We start from the raw sequence: 15,087 nt of genomic DNA on the forward strand, positions 1-15,087 counted from the left end.
TTGTTACTTGTAAATTTGATTTTGTGAAATAATTTTGAAGTTTGCAAATTATAGGAGATTGAAGAGATAAATAAATTGTATTTTTATGGTTCCCCCATGTAAGCTATTTTATTTGTGGATATTGTGTAAAGTACTTTGCAAATCTTAAAGAATTATTATAAATTCTAGGTGTATATTATTTGACACTCTAACCCTGTATATAGTAGACCATTTCTGGATGTTATTAAAATTCAACTATATCATTTTGTGCATTTGACATATTTTTTAATAAACTCACTTATATAATCAGTATATTTATTATATCAATATTAGTCTAGGAGCAAGAGATAGAGAAATATCTCTTTTACTGCTTTTTGAGGATTAAGTGACTTGGCCAGAATCATAGAGCTAGGAAGTGGTGTGAGAATGATTTCTGAAACTGGATTTGAACTCAGATTCTTCTGAATTCAGGGCTGGCACTCTAACCATTGTACCATATAGCTGCCCCTATTTGACATCTTTTATCTGATGTAAGCTGATATAACCATCTTCCCAGCTACATAATCTCTGTGTCAAAAGTAAATGAATTCTGATGATACTTAGAGTCAGGCCAGTTTTTGAATAGGTAGCATGCCTTCTTGCCCTAGCCAAAAAAATAAAAAGGAGATAGCAGCCAGATTTACCTCAGTTACCCATTTGATCTGTGAGATAATTCAATTGTAATTTTGACCTGGGTATCAGATCATCATTTAATTATTTGTTGTGCCCCTAGAGGGCTGTCTTATATTTAAGTATTAGAGGTTATAAATAGACTTATTCATTGGGCTTGACAGGTCAGATAGCTGGATTTGGAGAAAATCAGAGAACAGAAACATTATAACTCCTGTGTCCTTCAGGTTCTGGTTCGGCTTTCAATATTTATCATAACTCAATGGATAGATAATATTGGCTTTGGAAGATCTGAGCTCAAATCTTGCCCTCACATCTTAGATACTCTTGATAGTTTGTGATCCTAGACAAGGCACTTAGTCTCTTTCTAACTCAGTTTCCTCTTTGGTAAAATGCTCATGAAAACAGCATTGTTTTGACATTATTGTTTTTTTTAAAGGAAATATAGTTTACTACACCCCATTTTTTCTTTTTAATTCTTTTTTTTTGGGGGGGTGCCATGTAGGAATAATGATATATAAATTCAAGTGAAATGTACAGTAATGGTTATCACCATTAAATCCTTGTTTATTTGACAAATGAAAAACAGGCTTGAAGAATTTCAAGTTGTTTCAAGGTTTGAACAGTTTTTGAATCACTCTCTGCTCACCTTATTTTGCAACAATTTCCTACTAAAGTACTATTCTCATGCCTGATTGTAGTGTGGAGGTGACCCTAACCTGCAGAATAAAAGTTCTAACACAGAGCTTGCAGCTCTTGAGTTGATTCCTGGCAATGTGTTTTTGAGGACTTGTCCAGCTAAATCAAGCAAGGCTCCTCACCAGGGTTGGCATTCTATGAAAACATTTTTCAGAAAGCTTACTGTTTGTACAAGCTCTGGATGGGAGGGGTGAGGGTAAAGTTGGGAGGGGGTATTGTTTGCTTACATACTTTCCCTCCATCTTCTTCTTATGTCCATAGTTGTCTTTTGTCACATCCATAATAAGAATGTGAGCTTCTTGAGTTGTTTTTTTGTATCCCTAGCACTTAATACCATACCTGACATATATTAATAAGCACTTGTTAATTTAATATCACAGACCCACTGGTATAGTTTACTGTTTTCTTTTTATTATCCTTTTTATTTTCTTCCTTAAATTAATAATTGTATTAATAAAATTCCATTTTATTTTTAATTTCTTTTTAATACAGTAATAAAATATTACTGTATTCTATTGTAAATATTTCTATTCATTATTTATTTATTGATTGTTGTGGCTCTCAAAGATCTACTTTCTTGAGAGCCAATGAGATCTAGCAGATGGGATGATGGAAAGGAGAGAAATAAGCATAATGGTTACTAATATACTTTGTAAGTGCTTATTTTAACATTTACTTAGTTAATTAATTAATTAATTGATTTTTTTATTTTCTGAGGCTGAGGTTAAGTGACTTGCCCAGGGTCACACAGCTAGGAAGTATTAAGGGTCTGAGATCAGATTTGAACTTAGGTCCTCCTGAATTCAAGGCTGGTGCTCTATCCACTGGGCCACCTAGCTGCTCCTAATTAGTTAATTTATTAAAGCTTATTTGAACTTTGTTAGGCAAGACTTTGTGCACGGAAAGAGTCTTATCTCCACTACTGTTAAAAAAAAAAAAAAAAAAAAAAAAAGCCTGGGTTGTTGTGTTTGTAATACTACTAATAGTGCTACTATTAATAGTATTAGCACTAGTACTAGTTATACTCATCTTACTAGTTGTAGTAAGGGAAATGGTAGTAATAGTAGTATTAGTAGCAACAGAAACTTGGGATGGTAGTTTAGGATTAGTAGAAATAGTATTTGTATTAGGATAGTAATTGTGGTAAGAGAAATAATAGTTGGAATAATAAATGACAGAAATTGGGATGGTAGTAGAACTAGTGATCATCTTGGTTGTAGTAATTGTAGCAATAAGTCATCGCAACTTTAAATATCACTCTATGTTTTATTTTAGCTTCACAACAATTATGTGAGTAGTCATTACAAATAGAGCAAAAGTTTTAGTTCACTTTTAAGCCATTAAAACTTTATTATTAAATAAGTTTTAAAGCTTATTTTAAGCTTGCTATTATTACTATGACTTTATCACTACAGCTGCTTCTACTAACCCTCTCTATCAACAAAAGCATGGATCCTTCAAGTCTTAAATTAGTATAGAGAATGAGAAATAGTTTTAGGAGGTAGTAAGGAAAGCAAGAATGGAATCCATTGAAATGGCTGTTTAAGCTCAGCTTCTAGATTCAGAAAGTCTATTTAATGGGAATTTGGTTTCCTTATTCTTCCTGAATGATGGTTGTGTGCAAGAAAAAAAAAAAAACCATTTTGTGAATTTTGAAAATCTGAAACTTCTTGATTCCCGAAGTATTTAAAAGCTTTACAGTTGCACCTCCCTTGACTCCTAATCCATTTATGAGCTAGATTGAGTCTTACTCAGTTCTGTTCATCTCTATCTTTGACAAAACAACAATTCAAGAGCTGTTGTTGTAGTCATTTCTTTGAATACTTGTAAACAGTGAGAAGGAAAAGAGAAGATACCAGAACCCAAAGCAGGTAGAATTGCCTTTTCCAGCTTGTGTTTTGGTATTGTTGTTTTCCATTCCTCCCCTTCTCTTTGCTATTTTTATGAATTTTCTAGCATGGTGAAGGTGGGGCATTTAGGGTTTTGGCTTTGCCAATTGTCACACCTTTTATTAACCTAAAGCAGACTTTGGACTCCTTCAGCATTTATGAGCTACTTTGGGAAACTGCAGTTGTGATCTGGTCAAGTTTCTTGACTTGGTGGAATGAATATTGGATTGGGAGGGAAGGAGGGATTAGAGGCCCTGGATTCAAATCTTGCTTCTTATTACTCCCTCTGTAACCATGATTAGGTGTTGGGATGATTGGATTCCCTAACATATAAATTCCCTAACAATTAGGGTCACAATTTCTGGGCCTCTTCTTGCTCATCAATAAAATAAAATCAGTTAAAAAAAAAAAAAAAGAATGAGATTGCATGTAAGGTCTTTTCCCACTCTCATGATCTTTTGAATAGTCCAAACTTGTGCCTCATGTGTGCCTCTTGCCTTGTGGCTCATTGATATTATATGAGTCCTCTTGTAGACTGCTTTTAGCAGTAAGATAGTGATCAAGTGGTTACCTAGATGGATAAAGTGCCAGCCAGACTGGGAGCCAGGAAGACTCATTTACTTAGTTCAAATCCAGCCTGAGATACTAGCTATATGCATCTGGGCAAGTCACTTAACCCTGATTGCCTCAGTTTCTTTATCAGTAAAATGAGCTGGGGAAAGCAATGGTAAACCATTCCATTATCTTTGCTAAGAAAATCCCAAATGTGGTCATAAAAACTTGGACATGACTGAAATAACTGACAAGAAGTAATTAAGCACAGCAGCAGAAGTGATAAAAATTACTGGCTACAATTACTTTTCCTCCTCAAACCTTGTGCAGAGTTTCTACACCAATCAAATTGGCCACCAGTCTTTGCCAGAGACCAGCTTGAGGCATCCACAAGTTCATGATTTTGTCCTGCTGTACTTATACAAGTTATAAAGTGATCAAAAAAATCACAAGTTATGATCTTTCAGAGGCAGCTGACAATCCATCTCAGGAAGTCAACTAATTATGCCTGTGAACTTGTTATCTTTCTTGGATCCTTTATCTAATTCTTGCTTATGTTTAGGTATTGTTGAAGATTATAAGCCACCCTTCTATGATGTAGTTCCTAATGATCCAAGTTTTGAAGACATGAGAAAGGTAGTCTGTGTGGATCAGCAGAGGCCAAACATTCCCAACAGATGGTTCTCAGATCCAGTAAGTATAAGGCATTTCTTATTCATCTTTTTCTCAATTTTGAAAGTAATCTTGGTTATTTTTTGAATACCCATCAAGTGTAAGTTCAAGGTATTCTAGCATTTCATTTACACACACACACACACACGTGTGTATACATATACATACACACATAGACACACACATATGTGTGTGTTTTATCTGGACAGGATCTTAAATTAGCTAGGAATGAACAGAAAGTTATCTGTGCTTATGAAGACTGAGTCCATATTAGGTGTTATTTGTTTGCTGGAGAAAAGGTATAGGATTTTAGTTTTTTTGTGTAATGAGCAGTAAAAAGAGGCAGATAATTGGTAGAGTGAACTTAACATTGGACTTGAAATCAAGAAACACCTGAGTTTAGATCCACCCTCAAATATTTATTAACTGAGAAAGCCATATCTATATAATGGGTATGAAAATAACATGTACCTCATAGTATTGCAAGGAGGGTTAATAGACATAATAAATATAAAACACTTTGCAAACTTAAAAGTACTATATATATATATATGAGTGCTCACTGTTCTTATGATAAGGCAAAGGATATAAGAATGCCCATGTATAGATTGGATAGTATGGCAGACCATTGAACTGTGTACTATCCTCCATTCTGCCCACATTATTTTGGCCTGGAACAAGGTGTCCATTTCTCATCTATAAAATGAGGGGATTGTTTTAGATCATCTTTAAAGATTTATTTCAGTGCTGATTCGTTTTAGGATTTTCCTCTTTGTTAATCTTAATATTTGGATATGTAAAAACCATGAAAAGCATGGCACATGCCACGTGGTTTACAAGATAAACTTAGCCTTTGCTGTTGAGAGGCCAAAGGACAGAGTACATGCAATACAATTGGCTGCTTTATCAGTTCACAAGAAGTTTGTTTATGTATTTAAGGAATATGGGCATAACATCACCTTGACTCCTAAGTGCTACAAAAACCTGAGCTACATGTTCCACCTTCTGAGCAAACAAGTGACTAAAGAATAGTTTGTCACTTTGGTGTTTTGTGTTTTTTCTTCCCTTAGACGTTAACCTCTTTGGCTAAACTTATGAAAGAGTGCTGGTATCAGAATTCATCTGCAAGACTAACAGCTCTGCGTATCAAAAAGACTTTGACCAAAATTGATAATTCCTTAGATAAATTGAAAGCTGACTGTTGACGTTTTCGTGGTGCTGTCAAGATGGAAGATTTTTTTTGTTGTTGTGTCATTGTCCAGTCTGGAAATATGCTGATCTGACGATTTGTCAGAACTGATCCCTTCCGACCCCCCAAAAATGGCTTCTTAGACAAGATGGACATCTTATCTAGCCATCTCTTTGGGAGACGTTAAAACCACCTGAACCTCGCTCAATGACTCTAAAAAATGGGCATTTCACAAACTGTTCAGACTTCAGAGACTTGATGCTGGATGTACTGTTGCAAAAGATGTGACCTGAAGGAACACAGAGAAATTCGAAGACAAAGATCTGGGCATTATGATGATGGCTTGGAGTTCTTTTCACAGGGCTCTTAGATACTCCCCTTGGGGAACGCGAGGATGTGGTAAATTTTTAATCAGCAATATTGCCTGTGCTTCTCTCCTTTATTGCACTAGGAATTCTTTGCATTCCTTACTTGCACTGTTACTATTAATTTTAAAACCCAACTTGCCAAAAAAAAAAAAAAAATTGGCTCTGTATTCCACTGATCCGTCTGAATAATAGGAATTCAATTTGGCAAAATGAAATGTAACTGTCAGACTTCGCTGCATTTTACATGTGCTGATGTTTACAATAATGCCGAACATTAGGAATTGTTTATAAACGACTTGGCAAATTATTTATTACTAGTGCACTTAGCAGTTTTCACAAAACTGACTAGTGCATGTTAAAGCTTATTTTTATGTGGTCTCATGATTTTATTACACAAATGTTTTTAACACTATTATCTGAAATGGACATTTTCTGTATTATCAGTTAAGAGTCACATTTTAAGTGCTTCACATTTGTATGTGTGTAGTCTGTAATATATTTTTTTTTTCAGTTCGTACGCAGAACATATTTAGCCATTACCCACAAGACACCACCGAATATCTTACTGATTTAGAAACAATTAAAGATTTCAGTAGAACTTTAGTCCTGAATGCTGTGGGGGGGAAATGCATTTTCTTCTGAATTATACATTATGTGCATTTAAACTCTGCCAGAAAAAAAAATAACTATTTTGTTTTAATCTACTTTTTGTATTTAGTAGTTATTTGTATAAATTAAATAAAATGTTTTCAATTCAAACAATGAAATGCTTTTTTCTGCTTTTTGAAAGGTTTGTGTAACAAACCTTTTTTTTTTTTTTTTTTTTTTGTACGTGAACTATGAAAAGTGCTATAATGTGGAAATGACCTTTTAGCTCCCTGTAACTTGCAATCAGATTGAGAAAAACACTAGCATTTCTGACAAGGATCTCAGAATTTCAGGATTAGAAGAGATCTCAGAAACTATTTCTTTGTCCAATTGGTAGCAAACAAAAGTCCCTTTTGCAACATAATCCAGTAGTTAGTCACTTTACCTTCTCTGTAAAATGTTATATTACCTTTCTTAAGGAAGCCTACTTGGCTTTAAAAAAAACAAAAACCTAACCCCAACTCTGCACTCACAACCCATATTCTCTTCTGTTGGCTAAATGTCCCCAGTTTTTTAAATTGATTTTTATGAAATGGCCTCTAGAACTCTCATTAGTCTAGCTGCCCCACTCTGGACACTTTTCTGCATTCAAAATGTTCTTCCTAAAATGAAGGATCTAGAACATTATATCCTTGATGCTGTTCTGAGACCATTGTTCTGAGAATCCAAAAAAAGTCTCTGTGAGTTGGAAATCTTCTCGGACACCGTTTGTTGGTTTAGACAGTTTCTATATTTCCTACAAGGGACAAGACAGATGCTCCATGGGAATTTTGGAACTTTGCCAAAGGAGAAAAAAAGGTAGTAACTAAAGGGAATGTGATTAATAGCAAATGAATAGTGAAAAGTTTAGCATAGTTCCATGACTAGTATATATAAACACCTGTCTACCCCGAAGACTAATGGCAAACTAGTTTTTAATAAATAATATTTTATTACTAGAAAATACCTTGAGGATCATATATGATCCAGGGGTTCTCAGATTTTCTTATGGTATGGACCCCTTTGTCAAGCTTCTATGGATGCTTTTTCAGAAATGTTTTTAAATACACAAAATAACATAAAAAGGACCACAAAAACAAAAAGTTAGCAAAAATAAAAATATATATGGTTTTAGACTTGGATCTATATATCTAAATTCATATAGAGATAGAGATATTTTTGATGAAAACATGTAGACAGACATACATACATACACATACAAATATATATAAATACACACATACTATGTTCTCATACAAGTTCACAGATTTTGTGAAATCAGTTGTATACATAGGGGTTGGTACACCCCGGAATAAGAACTCCTGATTTAGTCCAATCTCCTAATTTTACAAGTCAGGAAACTGAGGCCCAGAAATTTAAAGAGAATTGCCAAGATCATAGTTCCTTTAGTGGAGCTATGAATATAACTCGGGCCCTTTTGTAATTAGAAGTCCTTCAATGTGATTAAGTCCAAACCTAATCCTGAAGAGGACTCTCATTCCAGTATACTTGACAAGTTGTCCTTAAACCATTTCTTGAAAAACCACTGGTACCATGAACATAGTACTTCATAAGGTAATCAAGCGAGTTCTTGTTCTGTAGAGGGCTCTGGAGAAGAATACTTGAAACAAGGTGTTATCTCAGTGGAACTGATGACTCTAGTTCACATATATACTTAGTACTTAGTATGGTGATGTAATGATTCTAGTTCACACATATTCAGTATGCTATAATGATGTAATTATATGAAGGTATATAAGGGCTAAGAAGGATTGGAAAAGAGATATTCTATTTTTGACCATCCTGGTGGCTCTTCTGTACTTCTCCACTAAGATCCACTGGGCCAGAATAAAGATTCTAGATTATATTCCTGACCATTCTTGTGGTGTTTATCCTGATGAGACAAAGGCCCATCTGAAGGACTTCCAGGAAGCTAGCCCAAACATGACATTGTTCAGTGGTTTTTAATTGTGACTGACTTTTTCTAATCCCATTTGGAGTTTTCTAAATAAAGATACTGGGATAGTTTACCATTTCTTTCTCCAGCTCATTTTACAGATGAGGAAAATGAAGCAAACAGGGTTAAATGACTTACCCAGAGTCACATAGCTTGTAAGTTATTTGAACTTCGGAGGAGGAGTCTTCCTGACTCTCGTCCTGATGCTCTATGCACTGCTCTATGCTACCTCACTGCTCCAAATGCCCACAATTTCCCAGCAAACTGTTTGACTTTTGGATAACTAAATCCCAGGAAGCTTTGTTTATATTAATCCTATTCTTCCTAACCTTCCTTGCAGGTTCTATCCATTACTCCTAGTTGTACCCTTTGGGAATCAAGAAAATAAGGCTAATCCCTCTTACTTGTGAGAACCTTTTAAGTATTTCAAAATAACTGCTCCAGTGCTCACTCTGCAGTCTTTTCTGGATAAACAAACATCCTGATTTTCTTCAAGTAATCTCATTGGGAAATTCAGAGGATTATGGATTTAGAAATGGAAGGAACCTGTGAGATTATCTAGTCCAATCCTGTTGTACAGTTGAGGAAAATAAGGCCCAAAGTGACTCACTGACAATAATATGGTGAGTGGTAGGTAGAATCTGAATCTAGACCTTATTCCAAATCCATTCCTCTTTTTACTATACCATGGTCTAGTTCAAGACAATAAAATTTAACCCAACCCAATCAAATTGCAAAATCGCTAATACATTTTTAATCTTGTTTAACCTTATATTCTTTAATATTTCCCTCAGTTACATATAAAATGATTTTTTACATTTGAGTTCCAGATTCTTTCCGTTCCTACCCTCCCCCCATTGACAAGGCACATGTGAAATTATGCAAAACATTGCCATAAAAGTCATGTTGTGAAAGAAAAGTTTCCCCCTTCCATTTACCCCAAAAAACCCTCAAGAAAAAGTTTTTAAAAAGTGTGTTTCAATCTGTATTCAGATACCATCAGTTCTTTTTGGTATGGATATCTTTTTCATCATAAGTCTTTCAGAGTAGTCTTGGATCATTGCATGCAAATACATTTTAAAAGATAATTTTTGTTAATATAATACTAAGCAGATCAAAATATTATATAATCTTTATGTAATATTTTGTTACATTTACAAAAACTAAGTGGGTGACAATACCTTTATCAAATGCTTTATTATACTTTTCCATGTCTTTATTAATTGGTGTTTGCTTGTTTCAGTCATGTCCTACTCTGTGACCCCATTTGGGACTTTCTTGGCAGAGATACTAGAGTGGTTTGACATTTTCTTCCCTAACTCATTTTACAGATGGAAACTGAGGCACTGTGAAACTGCCCAAGTTATAAAACTAATAAGTATATGGGATCAGATTTTAACTTGGGTCTTCTGCTCTATCCACCATGCCACCTAGCTTCCCCCTCTCTAGATTTAGATTTGCCCTTATTTTTCACATCCTCAACAATATCATTTTGAGAATGATACATGACTTTGGCACTTGGTTTTAATAATGTCACTCCAGTATTAAAAGACTTTATGTTGAAGGCATCTTGATTCAGGCAGCTAGGTGACACAGCAAGTAGAGTTCTGAGTCTGAATTGGGGAAGACATGACTTCAAATCTGGCTTCAAAAAACGTAGTAGCTATGTGACCCTGGTCAAACCATTTAATCTCTTCTGCCTTTGTTTCCACCTCTGTAAAATGAAGATAATAGCATTTATTTACTAGCATTATTATATGAATTAAATGAGTTAATATCATAAAGTGATTTGGCCAACTTAAAGAGATATTACCAAGATATTATTAATGGAGAGGGTAGCGAAAAATAGAACAGAAGACCTAGGACAAAGAACCTAGGGGGTTCTTTTTTTTTTCCTGAGGCAGTTGGGGTTAATGGACTTGCCCAGGATCACACAGCTAGGAAGTGTTGTGTCTGAGGTCAGATTTGAAGTCTGGTCTTCCTGACTTCAGGGCTGGTGCTCTATCCACTACACCACCTAGCTGTCCCAAACTAGGGGGTTCTTAAGGAATATCCACATTTAAATCATGGAGTTAGGATTTGAGACTGGTAAAGGAATTATGAGAAGTGATTTCTTAGCCAGCTATATAGCTTCCCTTCTAGAGCCTGAAATGATAATGGTGACAGAGAGTTTAGCTTTTCTCTGAATTCAATTATTTGAATTTAAACTAATTTTCAATTATTTCACCCAAAACATGAGTCAGGATGTAGAAGTAAAACCTAAGAATGTAACCTTCTCACTTTGTGACATGTTTTTTTTTGAATTTCCAAAACTGAATGTACTGTTAATGAAGACAAAAATATAAAATATTTTTGTTATTGATTCATTTTAGTTGCTTTGCTTTGCAAGGGAAGAAGAATGCTAACGATAAAGACTTCTTTTTGATGCTTTGAGCTCCATCATGTTCCCTATAGTTTAGTTTACCTCAGACCTTGAACATCTTGATTTTCTGTGATTACTATTTCCTTTTTACTTGTTTTATATGAAAATTTTAATTTAGTTCTTGGTTTGTGCTTGTTTATGCCCAGACTTCCTTTCAGGAAGATAATACAACTGGGCTGAGGTCCTTAGCTCTTATTGGATTGATGGGTCAATCAACTGCCCTCTCCCTAGAGGATAGCCTGCAGGAAAGCTGCTGTCTTATTGTTGTTATTTGTGGCTTCATGTGGATCATTTTATTAGTTTTTCTCCAGCTTCAACTCCCTGCTGATGTAATCACAGGAGGCAAATGTCCTCTTTGAGCCAGGGGAAATGAGCTAAATTTGTTTTTTTTGTTGTTTTTTTTTTCTTGATAACATATTATTAGCAAATTAAGCAGTAATGAAAATGACTTGTCCATTCTTTCCCACTCACTACTGTAGAAACCTAGGATGTCAAGAGAAAAGAGTTCAGTTTTTTACAGGTAAGGATATCAAGAGAAAAGAGTTCAACCTTTTACAGGTGAGGAGCCTAATGTTTAGGGAGGATAGGTGACTAACCTGAGGTCACATAACTGGTAGATAACCTTTCTGGGACTAGACGTAGGTCTTTTGACTTCAAGGGACCAGTGATTATTTTATTACATCACTGTCAGCCATCATCAGACATTTCCCTGTTTCTGATCCATGAGTTCTCCTGTTAGTGTCTTCTTGGATGTAATTGATATCTTTTATTTTTTCCTACCATTAGGCATCTTCAGAGTTTAAAGAGCTCCCATGGATACAATCTCATATGCTAATCAATCTGTCAATTAACAAGCATAACTTAGGAAATGCCTACCAAGTGCCAGGCTATGCAAATGGTAAATAATTCTCAAGCAACATCCAAATATTTCTCAAGTTTCAGGTTTCTTAATCCTATGTTTTGGCAGGTAAAAAGGACTTCCTATTTCTGGCTTGATATGCTTCTGAAAGAAGAGGGAATTCAGATAGCAGAATAACAACTTGATGAACTAAGTAAATATGGCAGAATGGTTCTGTTATTAAATACGTTTTACATTCCCAATTATGGCATTATTTTTCATTTCTTGGAATAGTCTTATGTATAACTTATATGTATATATAGTATACATGTTGACTTCGATATCATGGAATCATTGGTAAGGTGCTGGGCTTGTAATCAGAAAGACTTAGCAAGAAAGATTTTTTGCATGCTTTCTTTGACATAGCATGTAATCTGGGCATATTATGTAACCTTTCTGAGCCTCAATTTCCTTATTTGTAAAATCAAGACTAACAATACTTCTGGTATCTACCTTTTGGTGCAGCTGAGTTCAAATGAGTTTATATAAAGTGCTTTGCAAACTTTAAGGACTATATAAATGTCTTTATAATTTAGAAATATTATATTTTCAAATGGTATGTTATTTAGTTATAAATATATTTATTATGTAATATAGTTTGTATTTTTACCCTTTATTTTGTAATACTTTCAATGTATGTCATAGAAGACTCTTTTATAAGACAGTCTCTTCCTTCATCACAAAATTAGTTACAGAAATGTCAAAATGATTTGGTGAGAAAGACCAATGAATTGGGTATGCAGTTTAAAAAATTAGAAGAACAAATTTAAAATCCTGAAATAAACCAAATTGGAAATCCTAAAAATTAAAAGTGAGATTAATAAAATTGAATATAAGAAATCCATTGAATTAATAATACTTGAAATTGTTTTTATGACAAAAACTCAAACAATAAAATAGATAAGCCATCAGTTAATGTGACTAAAAAAAGAGAAAATTAAATCACTGTCATCAAAAATGAAAAAGTTGATTATACAACTAATGAAGATGAAATCAAAACAATTATAAGGAGTTATTTTGCCCAATTATAAGCCAATAAATTGAACAATTTAAGTGAATAAAAGAATACTTAGGAAAATATAAAATGACTAGATTAACAGAACAAGAAATAGAAATAGAATAGACCATAAATGAGCTTCATAAGGAAAAAAAAGCAACAGAACCAGATGGATTTACAAATTTTGTAGTTTAAACACTTTAGGCTATTGTGAGAAAAATTTAAGGGTAACAAGGCTGTTGGTAGCTTTTCAAATCTGATCACACAGCTTTCTCTCCTTGCAGTTGAGTCCTTGATTGCTCAGAAAGGACTTTTCCTCATACAGTGTAAGATAGTAGATTATATTAAGACCATGTCAATCCTATGCATAAGCAGATAGGGAATAGGCTAGTCTTAATTCTCTTCCCCTCAGCTTTGTTTCCTCATCTATAAAAAGGAGTTGACCTTTTGGGTTTTTTTTTTTTCGTTGTTGTTTTTAACAAGATGCAATTTAATGGTCTAGTCACAAAAATAAGCTCCAAAATCACACAGTGTTCAAAGTAAGTATAGATTTTTTGTAATAATAGCTTTTTATTTTTAAAAATGCATGCAAAGATAGTTTTTATTCACCATTACAAACCTTGTGTTCCAAATTTTTCTCTCTTCCTCCCTATTCCCCACCCCCAGCAAACAATCCAGTGTAAGTTAAAAATGTACAATTCTGAACATATTTCCACAATTATCATGCTGCACAAGAAAAATCATATGAAAAGAGGAAAATATGAGAGGAGAAAAACAAGCAAGCAGAAAAAGAAAAAAACAACCAAAAAAAAAAAGTGAAAATACTATGTTGTGATCCATATTCAGTCTCCATAGTCCTCTGTCTGAATGCAGATGACTATCACAAGTGTACTGGAATTGCCTGAATCACCTCAGTGTTAAAAAGAGCCATGTTCAAAAACAGTTAATTTTCACATAATCTTGTTGCTGTGTACAATGTACTCTTGTTTCTACTCCCTTCACTTGGTATCAGTTCAAGTTTCTCCAGGCCTTTCTGAAATCCTTCTGCTGATCATTTCTTATAGAACAATAATATTTCATTATATCCATATACCATAACTTAGCCATTCCCCAACTGATGGGCATCCACTCAGTTTCCACTTCCTTGCCACTACAAAAAGGGCTGCTGCAAATATATGTGCACATTTGGAGTTGTTTTCTCCGTTCTGATTTTTAAATGTCCTTTCTGACTATCTGGGAGGAAATAGCTAGTTTTGGTTTTTTTCTTCTTCTTTTCTCTCAAAAATACTATTCTTAGCAATCTTAAATTAAAAAAAAAATTGGCGGGTTAGGAAATGTTTAATAAATAGCTCTCCTGGAGTGAGGGTGGAGGATCCATGCTAGACATACTTTTAAGTTTAATTTGAATTTTTAACATTTTCTCCATCATCTCTCTAAATCTAGACAATAATATAATAATTCAACATGATCTGTAACATTTGCTGACTTCCAAGGAATAAATGCTTACATCAACAATTAAAATCTAATTCACTAACTAATAGAAACTAGTTCTGGAACCCTCCTGAAAGATACTTTTAGAAAATGTATTCATGTTGCCTCTGCCTTGGTAACAGAAGTAGCTTTGAAGGCTGATTTGGTGACTTGAAACCCTGATACCAACTGATTCTAATGAATACCTTAGTTTCCTTTGTTTTTTTTTTTTTTTAACCTCTACCCATCCCTCCCCTCTATCATTTCTTTATAGATTTTGGAGGGTACTATACCTTTTGTGGTATGTATGGAGTGTTGCCTATTGAATCCATTCCTGATGTGAGTAGATTTTTCAGAACTATGAGCCCTCTCTCCCCCCCAATGCTGTATCTGTTCTTCTTGTCTATTTAATGTCTGTTAATTTGTATAACATGTTAACTATTTTTATCTTAACTCTACCAATCTTTCTTTAAAACTACCCTAATGTGGATGTGAATCATAAACATATAGTATATATATAAACATATATAAAAACATAAATAATTTGTCCATGTTTAAACAATATGTCCATGTAAAGTTCCTTAAAATTGATCTTTCATATTGGCTCTTATATGTTAAATTTTGTATTAAGTTCAGGTTTGGTTGGTAGAGAGTCCTGAAAATCTACAAGTTCATTGAATGTCCAATTTTTTCTTATTC

The 15,087-nt window shown here is 34.1% G+C and overlaps 1 protein-coding gene across 2 annotated transcripts in view; it reads left to right on the top strand.

Annotated features, from left to right (window-relative positions):
• Window positions 1–6,776, top strand: part of ACVR1 (activin A receptor type 1) — a 148,387-nt gene extending 141,611 nt beyond the window's left edge. For both annotated transcript variants that reach the window (XM_074303404.1, XM_074303403.1), the window contains exons 10-11: window positions 4,351–4,481; window positions 5,531–6,776. In XM_074303404.1, the coding sequence (XP_074159505.1) occupies window positions 4,351–4,481; window positions 5,531–5,665 (266 nt within the window). In that variant the 3' untranslated portion in view covers window positions 5,666–6,776. The remainder of the gene's footprint in view (window positions 1–4,350; window positions 4,482–5,530) is intronic.
• Window positions 6,777–15,087: the final 8,311 nt, after the last annotated feature.

The sequence above is a fragment of the Sminthopsis crassicaudata genome, chromosome 3 (genome assembly GCF_048593235.1).
Source record: "Sminthopsis crassicaudata isolate SCR6 chromosome 3, ASM4859323v1, whole genome shotgun sequence".
NCBI lineage: Eukaryota > Metazoa > Chordata > Mammalia > Dasyuromorphia > Dasyuridae > Sminthopsis > Sminthopsis crassicaudata.